Consider the following 21,495-nt stretch of genomic DNA (forward strand, 5'->3'; position numbering starts at 1 on the left):
GGCTGTCATTTTTGTCAATCTCACAGCTTGGTGCTGGAGTTGTGAAATTGAGAAGAAAGTTGAATTTTTTTCAGATGTAAGGGGCTGGCGACAGAGGGTTTTTTTGCCGGCAGAGGCTTGTCTACATAGCCTGTTTACTGCCGGCTGCGAGATCTCACAAAGCTATGCTGATGAGCCATGGAAATATGCTCATGAGCAGCCATTTGCAACTGCAAGACTGCAAATTAGCGTGAAGCTGCTGCCAGGATGTCTCCATGTAGACCCAGCCCTGGTGAGGATGCACACCACCGATGGAAGGGTAATGTGTGTGTGAATCACTGCAGTAATTACTGTGGTAGTAGTAAGTCAACCGAGGTCAAGTAGGTCAACTTACCTTTCTAGTGGAAATGTGCCTTGACTGTAGAAGTTGTCAACTGGAAGGCTCTTGAAGGAGGGACAAAATTTGCTACCATTGACTAAAAGCATGTCTATATTGCAGTAAGACACCTGAAGCTGGCAAAGGCCAGCTGAGTTGGGCTTACAAGCCTCAGGCTAAGGGGCTTTTTAATTGTTATGTAGCTGTTTGGACTAGGGCTACAGACAGAGCTCTCAAATCCTACCTCAGAGTCCTATTGTCCTTCCTCCAGCTTGATCCTGAACACCTACACTGTAGTTCAACAGCCACTTAGCTTGAGCCCTGTAAGCCCGAATCAGCTGACCTGGGCCAGCCATGGTTTTTAAGTGCGGGTGCTGACTGGCCTACTTTTATTTTTTGCCCAGCTGGCCAGCTGAAATTCCATCGTAGTAATTCTGCAGCTCTTATCACTCAAAGACAATAAATTGACATTTAAATGCAAATAGACCTCTCCATTGCTGATCTTTTCTTATTTGTCAATGTGTGTATTATTTTAGTGATTGATGCCTAAATAATGTAACTGGTGTTTCATTTTTTTGTATAACTACTAGATAGCAAGACTGGATAGAGATAAAGAAGAACTGCATAATCAGCTGCTTAGTGTTGATCCCACAAGAGACAATAAGCGTGTGGAGGTACTTCTAAGAGAAAAAGCTCAGCTACATCAAAAATTAAAAGGTTTAGAAGCTGAGGTAGCAGAATTAAGAGCAGAGAGAGAAAATAGTGGCATGCAAGCAGAAAATGTCCAAAGAATACAGGTTCGGCAGTTAGCAGAGATGCAGGCTACAATGAGATCTCTGGAGGTAAGAAGTTTAATTATCTCCCAGTGGAACATAGCAAATAAATCTGGAAGTTTTTAACCAGCTGACTCTGTATATATGCCAAAGAATTTTAAAATTTTGCATTTTCTAAACTTGCTAGATACTTAACATTTTATTTTTAAATCCATTGCTTCTCAAACTCTGTTATAGAATAGTGACAGAGAGATAGCTGTGTTAGTCTGTATTCTATCAAAACAAAGGCAGTCATGTAGTGCTTTAAGGACATTATTTTGTTAGTCTTTAAAGTTCTACATGACTGCTTTTTTCTATTATAGAAGTGACTACATCTTGTGTGTGTGTGTGTGTGTACATATATAAATAAAAATAGAAGTGACTACATCTTACAGAAGTGACTACATCTGACGAAGTGTGTCTTTGCCCACAAAAGCTTATGCTTCAAAATATGTTAGTTTATAAGGTGCCATATGACTTCTTGTTGTTTTTGAAGATACAAACTAACACTGCTACCTCTCTGATACATCTTAATAAACAGTTTTTTCATAGGACTATGGATGAGAAGGGACGTGGTCTATTTGCAGTTCACATATGTGAACAGCAGTTGATTTAAGTAGAATGTAATATTGGGGTAGTGTGTGTTTTAATTGTCTTTAATACAATGCAGTGTTTTGTCTTTTCAAAACATACTAATTTACATGATCTTCTTTTACTCTTTATTACTCACATGTGTTCATGTATTTTCTTCTTCCTTGCCTACCATGTGTTACCCGTCTCTCCAGCACAAGTTGCCACAACATCCTAATTCCCTTTTCTTATTCCCTTGTATAGTCTTCCCTGCTGTAACATCACATTTATCCTGCTCTTCTGCATGTGCTTTTCATGTTTCCCTTCTCCACTGAACATTCCCCGTGCTCAGGGACTTCAGTCCCATTGGTCATTCCTGGTCTTTTTGTCTTTTGGCAGATCCAATGACAATTTTTTTTTCTCCTTTTGTAGATGCATTTCTTAGTTAGGTTGGTGTCCTTCTCATTCTTCTTTAACAGATGCCCAAGTTCTTCACGGCAATAGGGTGATCAGCGGTCTCAGTATTATAGGGTCACTCCTGATATTTGGGGCTTTGTCTAATATTGGCACCTATTACACACCCACTCATTGTCCCAATTTTTCACATTTGCTGTCTGGTCATCCTACACTGCAGAGAGCTGTAATTCCGTAAAAGCAGCTGGAAACAAGGGAGAGCCAGCGCTATATATCTGCAGTATTGCTGTGGATTGCAATCATGTGGCCTGAAGACACCAACTTGACAAACACTGCTGTAGATATTTTTTTTTAAATTAAGAAGGCATGTTAAAAACCTATAAAATGCGCTTCATTGTGCTTATTTCCACTCTAATCTTAATTTAAAAATCTTATTGGAAAAAAATAACTTGAAGTCAATATCCTGGGTTAGCCATCTACTTGCGATTTAACTAACATGCTGTGTTCTAACACCTCAAAATGTAGAATATGGCAATTCCTATTTATCCTTCATGATATTGACTTTGCAGAGGCACGCTGTGGGTGTTTTTGCCAAACTGTGCATTTACGAAAGCCTTTTTGGAGCTCTGCTCATCCGTATTTACAGACCTAAGAGTTTACTGGCTGAAGGTATAAATACCTGACACCTCTAACCTTTTTTCTTCTGTAGCAACAGGGAATGTAGGTAGTGCATGAGAGTCTGGGGAGGCAGTGTAGTTTGAGAACAAGTGTTAATCTGAATAAATTAGACACATAACATATTGTACAACAAACCTCTATTAAATATAAATATGTAAGCCAGTAATGCCCAAAAGCCCTAATCAACACTGGGACTCTGTTGTGCTATACAGTGTACAAATAGAGCTCGAGAGAATTGCTGCTCCAAAGAGTTTATAAATACTTTTATTATTCAAGGCAGAAAAGCAGTCAGCTAAGCTCCAGATTGATCGCATTGAAAAAGAACTACAGCTGAGTAATGAGCAGAATACTCTTTTAACCAGCAAACTGCACAAAGCTGAACGAGAAATCAATGCCTTGACTGCTAAAGTAAGTGCTTTTCTGGTATCAGTAACATATTTTAACATCTGGTTTCAAGATAAAAAAAGGCAGTTTAACTTTTTTTTTTTTTTTTAAACCATACTTCACTTTATTTTTATGTACAACTGTTTTTATGGTAACTGTAATGTGTGTTTAATTCTAGCTGGCAGGATAAATATCTAATGCTACAGGAAAAAAAATCACTAACATATCTGAAATTTTATCCTTAATCTGTGGATTTTTTTCTTCTTCTTTTTTTTTTTTTAAACAATGTGGTGCTGGAATAGACATATTTAATACCATACTAGGTTTTTCCAACAGTTAGTGAAATATGCTTGGTGTTATCAAATAACTGTTGTGTTTTCCTATTTCAATAAAAATCATCAAGCTACAGTAACAAATCTAGAACAGTGCTAGAACACAAAATGAAAAAGGAAATTGGATTATTAAAATTTGGTTTCTGGTGGCTTTTTTTCCCAAATAGTTCAGCTAAGAACAATCATCATCATCATCATCAATAACTGTGGACTCAGTGACCGTTGGTGTCTGATGCCTCTCACTATTTCCTTCCATCTTTCCCTGTCCAGTGCAGAGTGGTTTTTCTGTAGACTAACTCTGCACCAATCTACTATGTCTTCTACCCATGTTCTGTGGGGTCTGCCTGTCCTTTTCAAACCATACATTGTGCTGAATACCAGGGTCTTGATTTTTTGTTCATCGTTCATTCTGCAAATGTGCCTGAATAGCTGGAACTTCCGTTGCATAACCTACTGCAGTAGGTTCTCTTTCGGCTGTTTCTGCCTATATAATTCCTCATTGGTGACCTTCTGCATTTATCCTATTCTCAGGATCATTCTATAGTAACTGTTCTTGAATGCCAATATTTTTCCCTTCAAATTTCCCATTATTACCCATGTCTCACATGCACACAACATGCCGCTGAATACACACATTTTCAAGATGCTCAGCTTCATTCCTAAGCTAATCTCTTTGCTTTTTCAGATCCTATCCATCGCCTTCAAACTTTCTCTTGCTTTTGCTATTCTAGTTGCTATTTCCTTCTTATAGTCTCTAGATAATACGTTATGTTGCTCCCTAGACATGTGAACTTCTTTACGTTCTCCAGTTCAAACCCATCTACACCGACCGACCTTCCTTTTTTCTTATCTCCAAATACCATTGTTTTTGTTTTATCAATGTTCATAATCAGTCCGTACCGCTTCCCTTCCTCAGTTAGTGCCTGTGCTGTTTTCACTAGCTTCTCCTCATCTTCCTCAGTGATAATTATATCACCTGTGAACTTCAGGTTGTTAATTCTTTTGAAGTGCACAGATATCCCTTCTACCTCTTCCTTCATCTTGTCCATCGCTCTCTAGATGCATGAAGAAGATATTCAGCAATATCAGCTCTCCTTGTCTCGTATCTCTAATAGTTCAAAACCAACTTTCCAACTCCTTACAACACATTCTCACCACTGCCTTGTCATTGATATCCTTCAACAACCATATCAGTCCGCTATCCACTCAGCATGCCTCCAACACCGCCCAAGTCACTTTCTGATCTATGCTGACAAATGCCTTCTGAAAATTGACGAAGTGTATAAGTTCTTGTTCTTTCATCGCACTTTCTGCACTATCAATCTTAGTGCCAATATCTGCTGTATGGTACTTCTATGTTTTCTGAACCCCGCTTGCTCATCTGCCAGATGTTCTTCTATATTCAATATTAGTCTCTCCATCGGTATAATTATCAGCACCTTGCCTAGATGACTCGTTAGGACAATCGTTCTGTAGTTCTTGCACTCTAATGGATTTTCTTTCTTGTGGGTTGTCACTAGCATGGATCTTGTCCATTCCTTAGGTGCCTTCCCTTCTTTCTGTGCTATATTACATAGTCAGTGTATTTCCTGAATCATACTTTCTCCATGATATTTGATCATCTCTCCCGTGATCTTATCATTTCCAGGGGTCTTGTTGTTCTTCAGTCATTTCACTGCTCTTTCTACTTCCTCCTTCAAAATGTCAGTTTCACTCTCGATGCTCGGTGGAGATATTTCTTTCAGTTCTTCGATCAATCTCTCTGAAACACTAGGGTCCAACTGTGCTTTGTATAGATCAGTGCAATATCTCATCTCTTGCTACACAGTCTTCTGTTTGTTCATGCGCACCTCTTCGTTCTCATCCTTGATCGCCATCTGCTTTGGCTGCCACTTCCTATTAATATTTCTAATCATTTTATACACCTCCCTGGTTTTACATTCACCATAATACCTCTCTATATCTTCACACCTGGAGGGGGGTGTTCCATGCCTGCCTCTGAAGATAGGTCAGATGAGTGACGATGCGCTGACCATGAAACAATACAAATGAAATCGAATGCCAATATGACACAGTTTAAGAAGAGAAGAGACGGGGCAAGGCTAGGCAAGGTAGAAATAGAGAGTGCATACAGAGCAACGCTCAAAGAGAAGGTTAGGAATGCGGCCACAGAGAAGGACCTATATAAGAGAGTCGAAGGGATAACGACGGTGACAGAAGAGGCAGTTGAGCAGACTGTTCCGGAAGAAGAGAAGATCAGGGAGAAGTGGATTACGCAGGAGACACTGAAGTTGGTCCAAGAGAAGAGAGTGTTGAAGATCAGAAGGGTCGTTTCCGAGAGGGCGGAACAGCTAAGAATAATGCTACTTGTCTAATGAATCTTTCTTTTTATAGCCTGAAGTAAATAACTTTGTTTTGTATTTCCCTTTCCTCATGGAGCTAATCTAAAGGGCATATGTGGTTACTTTTTTCTGACAGTCAAAACAACTTAATTTTCCACAAACATTGTTTGATTTTATGTTAATTTTACTTCTTATTTGTATAATCAGAAAATGCACTGCATAATGGTATGTAAAGGATGAGTGACTCTGTTTCCTTGGGAACGAGAAATCATTATCTGTGTCCTTTAGCATAAATGCAACACTGGATCACAATGACTGTGTGGTTAGAGGTAAAATCACAAAATTCACTGAAGGTGTTAGTATTTTAAGTCTGTTGTTTTCAAGTTTTTGTCATTTAAAGAAAGCAATATTTTGGGTGAACCAATGTGGTATATTACTGGAAAACAGCTGTGGCCACCTTCTACAGGTCTGCTGAGTAGGAATAAGTGCTGTTTATTCCTTTGGAAAAATTGCCTTAATGTGAGGCTTCATGCAGATATGAAAGAGAATTTTTCTGTTTTGTTTAGGAAGAGTATCAGTCATCCAAGGAGACAGAAAGAATGAAAATGAAGGACATATGTGGCAAACTGTGATTAAAACAGTTAAAACTTCTGAAATTAGTGACTTTTATTCACGCTAAAGCGATCAAAATACTTTCAGAGTAATTTATAGACAGAAAGCAACAGAAGTACCTGGAAATGCTTAAAGAAATAGACCTCTCAAGTTGCTCCAGGCAATATGCATCTGTGTTACTTTTATTAGCCCTCTTTCTCAAATAGAAGTAAACAAGACCTAAAATAATCTGACCTCACCAGATGGTACCAAATGGAAACTTAGATTTTTTTTTTTTTTTTGGTTTGGTTTGGTTGCAGCATCGCTTTCTTACCACACGACATTTGAAGTGAAACTGAATCAGGAAGATTTGGACAGATAGGCAGAACTAAAGTACTACTAGACTTTTATGTACCACCAAATGATACAGAAACAAGTTTGCTGCTTTATATAAAAGAAAAATATGACTCCTAATTCTAATCCGACAGAAGAGGATGCTCAGACAGATATTATTTAAACAGTCCATACCATTTCTCCCAACTACCGGCAGGTAGGGATCCCAAGGCTTTGTTCCTCTTGGGTGGGGTGGGTCTCTGTGATCTGGCCCCAACCTCCAGCTGCCCCCCCCGCCCCCCCCCAGCTGGCAGCCTGGGGTGGGGGCAGCACTCTGGCAGTAGCCTCCAGGCCTGCAGCTTCTCCAGGGATTCTTTGCTTGGGGTATAACAAGAAGTCCTGTGGCACCTTATAGACTAATATATCTGTTCTGGACTTCTTGTTGTTTTTGAAGATGCAGGGTAACAAGGTTACCTCTGTGGTACTTGCTTGGGGTGGTGGCTTGATCCTGTAGCCTGTTGGGAGTGGGGCAGTGCTATGTGGGCTGACCCTGAGCTCCAGCTCCCCCTACCCTCTGGGCCCTGCAATGGCCAGAAGGGCGCAGACAGGAGGAAAGTGACACTGCGATGCCTCCAGTGGCTCTCTCCATCCTGCAGGCTGTTTGATGGAGTGCTCCAGGGGCTGGCTGGGTTCCAGGGGCTGCCCCCCAACCTCCAGTGTCCCCTGCAGCCTGTTGGAGGGCACCAGGGTGTGGGGCTGCCCTTCCCTCCTGCAGACCGACTCCCCCTCCACACAGCCCATAGGCTGTTGAAGTGTGGGTGAGGCTACCCCATTTGGCCTGTAGGGTATGTGAGGAGAGGCTCTTGAAGCTACCTCCAGTGGGCTCCCCCTCCCCTGCAGGCTATCTGGGGGGCAAGCTCCAGGGTGCTGTCCCCCTCCAACAGCCCCATATCACCTGCAGGCTGTATGAGGAGGGGCCAGGTGCCAGTGGCTACCTCTCTCCAGCTACCACCCACTACCTGCAGGCTGACCTGGGTGGGGGAGGGGAGTCAGGCTTCACAGGGCTGTGCCCCTACAGCAGCCTCCAGCAGTATACAGCTGTATGGGCAGGCAAACTTTCAGGCAACTGTCCCTCCAGCAGTTGCCCCACAGCCTGCACGCTGCCCAGGTAGAGCCAAGTTCCAGCAACTTGTCCCCATCCTCTAGCAGCCCCTCCCATGACCTGCAGGCTTTCTGGGGGCTGCCTCCCACTCCAGGAGCCTCTTCTGTGGCCTGCAGGCTCTCCAAGGGAGGGTAGGCTCTGGGTTTGGGGCAGAGGATTTATTTACACAGTCTCTGTGGCAGGCATGATGGCAGAGCCCCAGCCCAGTTGGCCTCTCTTGGTGCTGCAGCTACTGCCGGTGGCCACTCTCAGTATCGCTTCCCTCCTGTCTGTGCCCCTCCCTATTGCCTCCCCCCCTCCTCCTACCTCCTCTTTCATAGTCTGAGAAATCCTGGCATTTCAGGCATTTCGCACATTCCAGGCACAACCAAATCCTGATCTCAGTTTAAATTAGGATAAAAGGAAGCTTCATACCAAATTTCATGGCTGTAGCTCTCGCAGTTTAAGAGGAGTTCTTAAACATAGCACAGACAGACACACTCTAATAGATGGATAGATTTAGCAGCTGTTATCACCATAATATGGCTTAAAAAGATCCCTAATACAAGAAATGTGAAAGGCAGAGTCCAAATTTAACAGTACCATGACTGGTTCAAGATGAACATAAGTACATGCAGCACTTGCAATACGAATCAACCAACCAGACAACCTCAACCCTGAAGTACATTTCCCCATGCAGAAAGGTTCTAACCTACTGCAGGAGGAGTAAGAAGTTGCATCAAACAACCCACATGCCTACCTGTAACATGCCACACCTAGTTCTTGTTTATCTAATTAGTTGATCTGTCTGTTTATATTACAGTAGCATGTGGGGATCAGGGATCCATCATGCTAGTCATTTTATGAACAAACAAGAAGAAATCCACTACTAGAAAGTGAGCACTAGATTTTTTTTTTCTTTTTAAAGAAGAAAAAATGTTAAACATCAGCCTGGCCCTTCCATCCCTGCTGTGTCTTGTTTGCTCCCCATCAGAAACTATACAAAGGGCATGGGGTGTTGAGGTTTGTGTTAATTGTTGTTCTCTCCAAGACCTCACAGGTGCTGAGGAGCTTGACTAGGTAGTAGTGTTACTGGAAGTTAGAAACTTCCACCTAAGCATGTCTGCTCCAAAAATGTGTGCATTTGATAGCACAAGTGATTTATGTGTTCTCCTAGGGTTTGTGCCTCAGAAAGCTTCTCAAGTATTTGCTGAATTTAATGTTCTAAGATATTTTCAAGTTCATATTTAAGCATCCAAACTCACAGTGTAGTTACTTAATAAGCTATCCTAGCCTTTTATAATTTTTAAGCGCTAGCAGGTTGTAATTACATTTTGTCGCTGCAAATGGATTTTCATTATAAGTGCTTTTCTCTAGATATTCTATTCTCATTGACCATGTAATTATTGTGCAGTAAGATCCTAAGCTGTAGAAAGTTTCATGTAGGCAGCAATTGCCTGTAGTGATTTGATGTCCAGTTTAAAATTAGTGTTTTTGAGGCTTTTGTTCATTACAGTTTCAGAAAAGATGCATCTGCTTTCAAATTATTTTAAAATGATGAACAATGGGTTTTAAGAAAATTATGCTGTAATCTTATTTCTAGATGTTGTAAGTAGCTGTCAGACTGAATCGGATAGGGAATGCAGTGGCATTATTTATTTTTCCTGCCTTTTTTATCACTTCATAGTGTTAGAATCTTTGTAGCTTCATTTTGGCTAGAGCTGAGGTTTAAGCCAAGAGGGAGAAATTTGAAAGCTAGAGTGACGGCAGATTGATGTAAAATGAAGGAGGCATCAAGGTCCATAATACTGGACGAGTGTCTTAATGAGGTTCTTTAAGTGACCACCTTTCTAAGCACAAGATGCACAACTTTTGGATATCTGCTTGTAGGAGGCAAACCCTTGAAAATATCAAGATACCACATTTTGTTTAGATATTTGATCTGTCTCATTGGCTGTGCAAAAGCACTGTAAAAAAAAAAAACAAACAAAAAAACACGTGCTTTTTCTAGAAAAAGCAAACTTTCCAGTTTGGTGCTTATAGTTAGCAGGCTGGCTGCTTCAACATGATGTACTAGAACTCTGTCAGCATGAAACCCTGATTAAGTTGCTGAGTGTTTGTGTACATCTTTCCCATGGAGACATATAGTGCAGAATTAAACATGTACAGTAACTCATTAATAGTGACTTGTAATTTATCCAAGAATTCTAGTGTCATCTTTTTGAAGGTTTTATGGAAAGAAAGTAGGAATGGTGTGTAATTTGGGGAATTACAGTACAGGCAGTCACAGCTTCACCTCCCTTGGTGTTCACACCTCCAGATCAACTGCTGGTAGTAAGCCTCACCCTTGCTGACTGAGCTAACCTTGTTATCTCCACCCTTGCTCTGGCTTATTTATACCTGGCCCTGCAGATTTCCAAGACCAGCATCTGATGAAGTGAGTCTGTGCTCACGAAAGCTCATGCTCAAAACTTTTCTGTTAGTCTATAAGGTGCCACAGGACCCTTTGTTGAGGTGCAGGTGGAGATTCTGAAGGAGACTTGTGAGTATCCCCTGCCCACCCCACTCTGTGGGTTCTGCACCAGCTCCTGCAACCAGCCTTATCCTCCAGCTGCTCCTCCTTCATCCTGTATGCTGCCCCCAGCCCTTGCACACGAGGAAATGGTGAGTGGTGTGAGTTCAGGCCAGAGGACTCTAGAGCAGCAATGGGCAGCTGTGCAGCTGGAGTGAAGTAGCGATTTCCTTTTTAAAGGGCTGTTTCGCTCTAGCTGTTTGCTGTGCAACCACCCGTCCCACCAGAGTCCTCCAGCAAGCCCTTGTGCTGCTCACCACCACTGTGCCTCTTGCCTGCTCCCTGAGCCCAGGGCTATCCTTACTCAAACACAGAATATGCAGCTTCATAGGCCATCTTAATGTCCACCTTCCTCTTCCTATCCCTGTTCTGTGGCTCTGCTTCCTCCAGAGAGGATCTAATTGACTATATAGTGAAAAGGCGGGCCAGACCTATTAGCAGAACTTTGTGAAAGAGCCATTCAGGTGGTAATGAAGCCATTTAACTGGCATTTGCCAAACCCAGGTATGTACGGTCAGTTTCTGAATTTACTGTGTTAGTCTGCAGGAGCTGTGTTTAAAATTTGCTTTAAAAATATTTCACTGGGGCATCGCTGAAGATTATAAAATCACTTCTTTAAAATGTCATTTCCCCCACTCCCTCCTTGGCAGTTGTTGGGCATATGGGCACTCGTTTAATGCTTCTGAGTAGGGCCCACTGAATCCTAAGGAATCTCCCAGCTCAAGCAGTGGATAAGCTTTTGTTTATATGTGCAGCTGTTCAAAAGTTGGATGTTTGTAACTCAGGGAGTGCCTGTATATTAATAGCCTTATTGCTGCGGGGATATGGGATTTAACTTGACTGCTCGGTTGCTCTTAGGTGGCTGTGTGAATAACAGTATATGAAATAAATGTATTTAACAAAGTACAAGATGATTCTCTCTAATCTGGACTTCTCTGGTCTGGCATGGTCAGTGACCTGTGGGAGCACTCATTGGGATGAACCTGGTGGACTGGAGCCAGGAGCATTGCCAGAGTAGGCAGCTGGGGAGCAGTGGTGTCCTCAGCGAGCAGTGGCTTCTCCAGCAGCCAGGAAACAGCCTGGAGAAAAGAGAGTCATCAGTGGCTGCCAGCAGAAAGCCGGACTGCCTGGGGAGTGGGGAGGCCCCAGCAGCAGTGGAGCCTGAGCCAGCTGGAGGAAAGGGGAGTTCTTATCCACACTGACCATGCTGGTCTGGTAATTTCCCTGGTTTGGGACTGGTCAGGTCCTGAGGATGCTTGTCCAAGCAGGTTCAACCTGTTGTATATCTTTAAAAATGAGCATGGGTTGCCATTGTGTAAAGTTTTACTTTTTTTATTTTTTTTTTAAAAAACGATACTACATGAAAAGCGTGGATTAAAATAATTGCTAGGATATCATATCAGTGATTTGGTTTTATTTTCTAATTAACAGGTAGATGAACTTAAGCATTCACACAAATTAGAAGTAACGAATGTCAGACTGGAGGCAGCAAGAACCAAGAGTGAGGTAGAAAGAGAGAGGAACAAGATTCAAAGTGAAAAGGATGGTAATGTTCAATTAGTTTCTGTATAAACCTGCAGCTTGTACCAAACTACAATAAAAATTAACTTAAGAAGAAACAGATTTTCTAGTCTAGCGCAGACATTCTTTCTTAAGAATTTGCTGTCTAAGGCCATGGTTACACTACAGCGTTCCGTCAATAGACGTCACTGTCGGAAGAGATTTCCCAACAAAATTTCTGACAGAGTGCAGCCACACACAAATACTGATTAATCTTTTGATCTGCTCTGTCAACAATGGGTTGCCCCAAAGCATCTACACAGCTTTTGTCAGTTTCTGTCAACAAAACGCATTTTATGCGTAGATGCTCTCTGAGCTTTTTTGTGAACAAAACTTGCTAGTGTAACCATAGCCTAAATGTATTGCTGTATCCGCTAATCCATCAGGTGCAGAGGCTGTTATGAATGATTCCCAGTTCATGTAAATTAATGAATCTGGGAGACATTTTAGCATAATCTGTGTCAATTTGTATATTTACATAACTTGTAGGGTCAGTGTCTTCTTCTATCTCATAGTGCTTTGAGCTAAGCAGGCCTGCTGACAGCAGTGGGGAGTGGATGGGGGGTGGGGGGGGGGCAGTTGCCCTGGGGGCCCAGCATGTCAAAGAGGCCCAGAGTTCTAGCTGCCTGTGAAATGCCACAGTAGTACCGTGCCACCTCTCCACATGCAGTTTGGAGGGAGCATGAGGTGGGGCAGAACTGACTTCCCTAACCCCCACCTTTTCTGCCCGTCGTCCCACTCCTTTTGTGGTGGGGAGCCTAGACTTCTTCCCACCTGGCCCCCAGGCCTGCACAGTGGCTGTCAGCCCTGTTGGAGCTTAGGTTTTAATTCCTACAGAAGACTGCCATTAGGACCTCTTATATTCCATGATTCTACAGCTATGGAATTTGCCACAGGGTTAGACTCAAGGATTGAAGCTTTTATTTGAAGAAAAATGATTGTTTCCAGTCTTTATGGTTTTGAAGAAAATCTTCCAACAATGGTTGAAATGTAATCAGTGAATTTATTGTCCTCCTGAATAATTACGCTGAAGTAATAATTTATTGGGGTGTAAATGCCAGAACTTTCTGGGGGCATTTAAATATCAACACAGTTAACTGTTTCACAGCTGAACATTTTAGCATAACTTCATTTTATCCCGTAATCCCAAAATATCTCTCTCATTTTCCTGGATGAAAAAATCAGCTGTGAAAAACTCTTAAGTACTTCCTCCTTGCCCCCTTCGTCTAGAAAAATAGTTATTTGCTATGAATACAAAGTGTGGTATATTGAAAACTGAAAATGTCTGAACAAAGCAAAAAAAATTACTTTTTAAAATAAATAATGTACATATTTCATTATTTATTTTGATGTTTCATTCCACAAACCCAAACTTTTAAATTTATCTGAAGCTGTTGCAGCATTTTCAATCTCTTATGAGATTGTCTAGTAAATCAAGGGTCAGGTCCTCCTTTCCATTGAGTACGTAGGCTCTGAATATCACATTAGTTTTCTCATTTCACTCTTCTTCCTACAACCATAGTATTTAATCATTCAAAGTCACATGAGTCAGTGACTTTTCTACTACTGTTGGTATTTCCACGAGTCTGTTTTCCAATTTTATTGGTATCTGGTGCATTAGAGCTTGAGGTTTTCAATATAGTCCATATTCCCATTTCCATTCCATCTTGTTTCAGAGCATATCCCGTTTCAATTTACTAACTAAATTATTAATAATAAATCACTAATGCAACTTTAGTTTCCCATAAACTTCAGCTTATACTCTATAAGTTCAATGCATTTGTTCCTTTAACACTTCCATATCCACAATGGAATGTTTTATTGAAGAGCATTTGTTTACTTAATATGTCTGTTTAAATCTAAAGTGGAGAGTTGGTTCTTAACCAGTCTGCCGCTTAAATTAGTGTATTTAGAAAAATGTGTAGTTATGATTACAAAAGCATTGGTCTCTAAATGTGTTCTCTATTTTAAAGTATTGCTATTTAACAGTAGTAAAAGTCTTGCACATTTTTCTCTCTTTAAAATGCTTGAACGTGATGTGTGAATCAACAGTGGATTCAGAATTCCATTTTATCAGTGTTTGTAAAATGATTTTAATACATTACATATTTCATCATGCTGATTTATGTATTGTATAAAACAGGATTGCATTCAGACAATGAAATTCTCAAGGCAGCAGTTGAGCGCCACAAAGTGCTCTTAGTAGAAAAGGATCGTGAGCTAATTCGTAAAGTACAAGCTGCTAGAGAAGAAGGCTTTCAAAAACTTGCAGCATTACAGGAAGAAAAGTATGTTCACTTCTTTACTGCTCCTTTTTTAAAAAGGATAGGGTGATGCATGATTTAAGCAACTTGTTACATTAACTGAACATTTTTACTGGCACTTTGTCCTTGTAATAGTTTTTGTGTAAATATTCAACATTGTTTCAGGTTAGAACTTGAGAACCGATTAGCTGATTTAGAGAAAATGAAAGTGGAACAGGATGCTCGGAGGCAGTCTGAAAAGGATGAGTATGAAGAGAAAGTGCGTGTTGTGCAGCTGGCAGAAGAGTCTAGCAGAAGGGAGCTTCAGAATGTTAGGTAATGTGTGTGAGCTTTTAAAAACATTGCTTAAAATATAAATGTGTTCTAAAATTATATTTATATCGTTCTGTAAAAATGATTAAACCTAAGTGTAGGATACTTGCAGTGGTAAATCATACCAACAATCAGTGTGTCCACTCTGGCAAAAAAAAAGGCAATCACAAAAAATTTACAAGAAGTCCTGTGGCACCATACAGACTAACAGATTTTTGGAGCATAAACTTTCATGGGCAAAGACCCGCTTCGTCAGATGCAAGTAGTGGAATCTCCACATGCATCTGACGAAGCAGGTCTTTGCCCACAAAACCTTATGCTCCAAAAATCTTAGTTTATAAGGTGCCACAGAACTTCTTGTTTTTGAGGATACAGACTAACATGGCTACCCCTCCGATAAAAAAAATTATAATTTAAAAAACAAGCCCCAAGAAGGTTACAGAATTTTAAGGAGACTATCTTTTTTCCCCTTCAATAAATGCTCTTTGTCATATTTTTAATTAGTTAAACGTTAAAATTGATCTCTTGGTGGCCACTGGTTCAGGCCCACAGCAGCTGAAACTAGCTTCTTTCCCCAGAATTTAGCTTGTGTATTGTGACAAATCAAGAGGCCTTGTTTGATGCTTCGCCTCTACAAGCTCCCTGTTGTCAAAGTTCTCAGTGAAGTTCTACAACTGTATCACTTCCAAGTACCTACATGCATAAACCCCTATGTTAAGTCAAGGATATATAAAATCAGGCAAAGCATTGGAATCCATGATGTTAGTGCAGTCCTAATCATACAGTAGAAGCATGACTGCTTATTTATAATTAATGCTAGAGTATATTGTTCAGAATCATCAGCCTTTCAAAAGGTTAAACTGGCCGACATGTTTAACTACGAATAATCTGAATAGTTACATTCTAGAAGAGTTAAATTTTAATTAGACAAAAATAATGATACTGGTATTTAATTTTAGGTTAAAACTTCAACAGCAAACTATTCAGTCTGAGGAATTAGAAAAAGAAAAAAGTGAAAATGCTGATCTTAAACAGGTATTGTACTGTGATATTTCATAGTGAATGGTCTTCATTTCTTGTTTAAATCAAAGATCTTTTTATAGTTGTAGTGAAACTTATTTTTGTCAATGCTTATAAAGCTGCAAAAATGCATTGAGGATAGGTATCTTCTGAATGCATACAAACTGTTTTTTTGCTTCAGCTATTTATTTATCTGAGTTCTGAAATCCTTAGAATACTAGGAATATTTCTGGTCCTTTGGCCTAATAAATACGGTTAACTGAAGACCAAGTTCTATATGCTTATAAACTGTTTCTGGGTAACTCTTTGTATTTACATTGCACTTTTCACTCAAGGGTCTTCAAGTGTTTTACAAACATTTTCTAGATTTAAAAAAAAAAAATAGTGAGGTGAAGTGGCTTGCCAAAATTGCATCATGAATTGGTAACAGTTGAAAGTTGGTATGAAAAGACCATCTTAACTCACCTAACTCCTGATAGGCCATGTTGTCTCCAGTGTAATTAATGAACCTAGCAGATCCTTAAAGAAAGTATATATTCCGTGCTTCCCTAAATTCCAGTTATGGGGCTGTATCTTTGAGAATGTTGGCTATTTTTTTAGCCAGAGTGAATTGACCAATCACAGTTTCAGCTGCAAAGTAGGTAGATGTCTACAGTGTCCCAAGACAGAGTGAAGTGGAGGAGACTTGTAGATGAACTATGCTCCAAGTGGACTACAAGGCTTAAGTAGTAGCAGTAGTAATCTATAGTGAAAAAGATCAGTTAAGAGTGAAGACTTTAGTACGTGTCTTAAAGCCCACTTCTCACAACAAAGACAGTTTGGGTAAAATTATCAAAAATGTTCAAATGTTGTCCAAACTCTGGTGAAGTCTAGTAAAATTCTTTATTACTTCAATGGGAGCAGAGTAAAACCAATGATTAGTGCTCCTGAAAATCCCACATATTAACTTCATGGGTGAGTGCTGTGCCATGTTGGCAAATGGTCTTCCAGATAAGCAAGGAGGGGAGATAAAGCTCAAGCTTGGTTACCCAGGGATCTTCTAACACAAAAGAAAATACATAAATCTTTTTCACTGATGGTGTGAAACAGATTTAAGTCTAGAATTCAGTCACTTATCTGAGATCCAATTAGTTACCAGATTTAAGGGTTGTCTAATACTCCCATACTCCTGCAACTTACCCTGCTCATCTAAAATTGCATAACAGGTATGTTAGAGGCGAAAAGTTGCTCCTGTTACATGCCCTTGTCTTCAGGCACTTGTAACTTCCCTCAAAAAAAAAAAATCCCTTTGAACAGAATTTTTTTATACTTGTTTACTGTCAGGAGATGAATTTGCTTTTGGTTGGTTTTTTTTTTTTTAGAGTTTTAAGGAAAATCCGTTTAGTGATTTTAGAGAGAGAGTGGCAAAATTTGGTCACATTAAATTGTTCATGTGTCCTTTTGCACTTGCAGCTGAGATGCAGGGTGGCCACAGTCCTGGCCCTTTGTGGTTTGGATAATTGACTGACTGATTCTGTGATGTTTCAGTAATTTGAGTGTCAGTGTCTCAGCATGGGGATGTGTAGTTTCAAATAAAACCTTACATATTTCTTTCATAGCAAATTCATGATTTGCAACTCCAAATGGCCTCACTGTCTCAGTCTGAAAGCGACATGCTCAGTTCTAATCAAAAGCTGAAGGACATGGTGGAGACATTAAAACAAGAATGTCGCAATGCAAGAAGTCAAGCAGAAAAAGCTCAGCAAGAAGCAGAGAAGTATGATAGTTCTATTTAATTCATTTCCTCTTCACTTGCATGTAATTCTCTAATAGTATTTCTCACCACTGCCATGACTTACAGTATAATGAAACTCCTTTCTGTCCAGATCTTCTTGACCATATCATGAGAATAAGTGAGAATTCTTAGAGGGTGCTTTTAATTTCGGTTTCCTGGTGTAAAAATAGATTTTTGTCTTGCAAATAACTTTAACAGTATGCATATGCATCTATTTTCTTTTCACTTATCGGTTACAATTGACCCTCATGGAAATAATTTATATGTATGGGATGAAATTCTGGTCTCTCTGAAATCAATGGGATGATTCCTACTGACTTAGGTAGGGCCAGGATTTCCCCTGTTGCTTCTGTTTATAGCAGTGCATGTGGTGGATAAAAGCAAAATCCGCTTGTTTCTAAATTTGAAAAGGGTTTCAAGAACCATGCTAGCCTTTTCTTAAGAGTGTTCTGCTTTACCTGTGGTAAATGCATTTATTTTAGGTAAACTCCTGTCAGATTCTCTGTGAATTGAAAATCTAGTCAACAAAAGTCAAAACTGAACTCTTCTTCTATTCTTTCTTGTACTTACTGGGGGCATGGGTATGTGCAATACTTGGCAATAAACACTGAAGGCAACAGAGTGTGTTTTCCAGGGCAAACTTGCTGACAGACCTCTCTTGGAACTTGAAACTAACAAACAGTTGACCCCTGTTACTTAGCAAAACATTGGGAAAGTCTTTGCAATAAAATAACAAATTATTATAAACATGTTAGTTATTTTTCATTTGTAGTTTTGTTCATTTAAAAAAAAAACAAAGTGCATTTTCCAAAGCAAAAACCACCTGCAGGTGTGATATATATTTGACCTTATGTTTGCTTTGCTTGACCAAGAACTCTTATGTTGGATATATTGACATAATTATATCAGGTTCTGCACTTCAGCTTCACCAGAACTGAGGGGTATCATCAGTAACAGGGTCTCAGAGTTAAGCGTGTTTGTCAGCAGCAGTGTAAATATTATTTCAATTCCTCAGATGTGTGTGAGATGGGAAGGAGAATTTCAACAGATACTTTGTGTGAGATTCTCTATCAGGATTCTCTGTTGTGTAAAAGGGCTGGAGAAGTACAAAAGGGCCATAAAAGCTTTGTCTCCAGCCAGAGGGAGGATTCCCTGATGGAAGATGTTGTAGAAGATAGCAGTAAGGCTGCCTTACAAGCCTGGCATAGGGAGCGTGCTAGGACAGAAAGGGTGGGTGCAGCATGAAGTGCTGTGGAGATTCCTGGAAGCATTGCAGCCCATAGGACAGGCTGGAAATACTGCTATAATTTACACAAACTTACAAAGCTGCCTAAATTATCTCCGGGTTTGTGCCAGCCCCTGGAGTAGCCCAAGACTGAGAGGAATAGAAGTGGTTTAAATGCTGCATTAGCACCTCTCTCCCATATAACCAAATGAAATCTGCTGCTGTAGTAAGAGGTGTAGAAAAGCAACATATAATCCATACATTTTAATAGCTGTAATGTACCTGGAAATATAATCCCATTTCATGAAATCGGCATCCTTTTTTGTATCTTATTGTGGTGTTTGACTCAAGCTGCTAATTAAGGTGGAAAGCTCCACCCTTTGATTTCATAATCTTTATGTACTCACAGTTCTCACCTCTTATCATTCTTGTTCCCTATGCCAGAGAGAGAGAGAGAGAGAAGGCAGCCCCCTGTCTGACTCTGGAAAGTAATACTACACATTTTGCAATATCTTAAGTTCTTGCTTATGTTTCCAGTTTGTTAGCTGGTACACATAGGCAACATGCTCCTTAGCCTCTCAGCTAGTCAGCCCTCAGCTGTCCCCTCAACTGCTATGCTTGCAGCAGGACAGAGCAAGTCCTTAAGAAAATACTCCCTGGGAGATGTTGATATCTAACTCTGGTCCTTTTAGTGACTTACTTCTGTGGTCTTGGGTCATATTTCACCTTTCTCTGTTTCTGTAACATTGAGCTACTAATACCAACTTTTCTCAGTGAAGCAGCAGATGGATCAGTAGGGCCAACACTGTGACTTGCTCAAGGTGCCCACACATGGGACTAAGGAGGCATAAAGCAATCTCTTATTCCCCTGTGTCTGCTACCTGGATTATGGGCTCCAGCGTGGGGTTGGGTTGGATGATGTGGAGTAAATTCTTACAGCCTTATGTTGCTTAGGTCATCCCAAGTCCTATACAATGCTTAGTGACAGTATTTGAGTGAGGTTTGCCAAGCTAACATGTTGGTCAGTGTATGACATAGCCTACGGGGGCACCTTGTACACAGGCTGCACTAGATACCCTTGGGTAGTCTGGTGTGTTCTATTTTTGTTCAGAGGAGCAGTATGCTGTGTTGCAGCAGCCCATCCTCAGCTCTCCTGACCACTGTTTGGCACTGCTCTGGTCACACTCTCCTACAGTCTCATGTGGCTCCCACAGGTAAAGGCAGAAATTTGTTCTGTACACATAGTTTATGGATTATCAAAAGGCTAATCCAAAGGAGAAGCCTGTACAGCCACTTCTGCTGTTGGGATCAGTTTACAGATTTAGCCACTTTATTTGAATTAAGCCAGTTATTGTTGTTAATTCAAATTTGCTGAACTTTAAGCACAATTCAGAATTAAGTTAGCTGTTTCAAATGTATAGTTCATGAAGGAACAGAGTGAGTGAACAAAGTGTACATGTCAGGGATTCTCAGTGCTGACACTGATTAAAAAAGAACGAATGCAGTGTTTTGTTTACACGCAAACCTTTTATGTTCTTCTCCTAGGATGCTCGAAGACAGACGTGTCGAGTGGTTGGAAGAAAAGCATAAACTTATTCAGCGCCTCACAGAACGAGAAGAGAAGTATGACCAGGCTAAAGAGAAACTACACCGGGCTGCTGTTGCTCAAAAAAAGGCATGTTGACTCTTACTTACCTCTGTACTTATGAAGAGGGATGAAGCTCAGCTTTCTGTTTAGGCATGCAGAATTATTTTTATACTGACATTTTCTTTGCAGCATCTATGTAGTCCCATTGATAATATATCAGGTGAGTCAATATAAGCAGACATTTGTACATTGGAGGTTACAGTGGTTGTAATATCCTATATAGGAGCCAGTCATGTTCTTCAATTAAATACTTATTTGGTCAGCCTGGAGATGGACCAAGAATTAACAAGTAGGATGATGTTTCCCTTTTTAGTACTGTCTGTATGGTACATTGTTCATACCCAAGCACCAATCTGTGTGGGTAATGCTGTTGATGGAAATGTTGAATTATATATTTTTGTTTCCCCTAAAATTGCACATTACGGAACACTTAACACAAAAGGAGAAACTGATTATTCCAATTTCACGTTTTCACTTTTAATAAAGCTCAGGATTAGTTAATAATTTTTGTGCATCATAAAGACACATGCACGATGCCCATGACTAGTGTGTACAATGTAAAGTTGATGTTAAACAATAACACTGATGTCCATAAGCAGGTGATGTCAGAGAGGAAATAAAAGCTACACTTTCTAGTGTACTGCTTATGTTTCTAAACACTCAGTAAATGATCAGCTTATCTAATATGTCTATCCATTAGTTATACAAGAGTTAGGAGCCATTTCAATTTCCCAACAGGTGATTTAGAATTGTCTCTAAGAGCGGTTTCTCTACCCATAGCCCCATTAGCACACAGTTGAGGTTTAGTAGGGGGAAGACACTGGGCATAGGGGACTGTGAGCAGTTTGGCAGTGGGAGGGCGCTGGGCATAGGCAACTGGGGGCAGTTTGGCAAATGGGGCGCTGTGGTTCTCAACATCCAGCCCATATAACACATTGTGAGCTGCATAATGATGAACAGGTTGAGAACTTACTCAAATTGATACAGTAGGGTTTCAACATCCAGGAGGGTTCCATGTTGAGAAGTTGAATTCGCCAATAGGCAGGGCTCGGAGACCTGGGAAAACTGTGGCTGCCGGCGCTTCCTGCCTGGAGCCCCAGGGAAGTGGCAGTTGCTGGCACTCTGCGCCCTGGAGCACCGAGAAGCGGCGGCTGCCAGTGCTTCACGT

General features: G+C 40.5%; 1 protein-coding gene across 2 annotated transcripts in view; it reads left to right on the forward strand.

Annotated features, from left to right (window-relative positions):
* The window catches only part of CEP83 (centrosomal protein 83), a 43,475-nt gene that overhangs the window by 16,325 nt on the left and 5,655 nt on the right, over window positions 1-21,495 (forward strand). For both annotated transcript variants that reach the window (XM_074983987.1, XM_074983988.1), the window contains 8 exons: window positions 946-1,197; window positions 3,106-3,237; window positions 11,956-12,070; window positions 14,228-14,372; window positions 14,514-14,663; window positions 15,620-15,695; window positions 17,279-17,436; window positions 20,225-20,354. In XM_074983987.1, the coding sequence (XP_074840088.1) occupies window positions 946-1,197; window positions 3,106-3,237; window positions 11,956-12,070; window positions 14,228-14,372; window positions 14,514-14,663; window positions 15,620-15,695; window positions 17,279-17,436; window positions 20,225-20,354 (1,158 nt within the window). The remainder of the gene's footprint in view (window positions 1-945; window positions 1,198-3,105; window positions 3,238-11,955; window positions 12,071-14,227; window positions 14,373-14,513; window positions 14,664-15,619; window positions 15,696-17,278; window positions 17,437-20,224; window positions 20,355-21,495) is intronic.

Source organism: Carettochelys insculpta, chromosome 1 (genome assembly GCF_033958435.1).
Source record: "Carettochelys insculpta isolate YL-2023 chromosome 1, ASM3395843v1, whole genome shotgun sequence".
Taxonomy (NCBI): Eukaryota; Metazoa; Chordata; order Testudines; family Carettochelyidae; genus Carettochelys; species Carettochelys insculpta.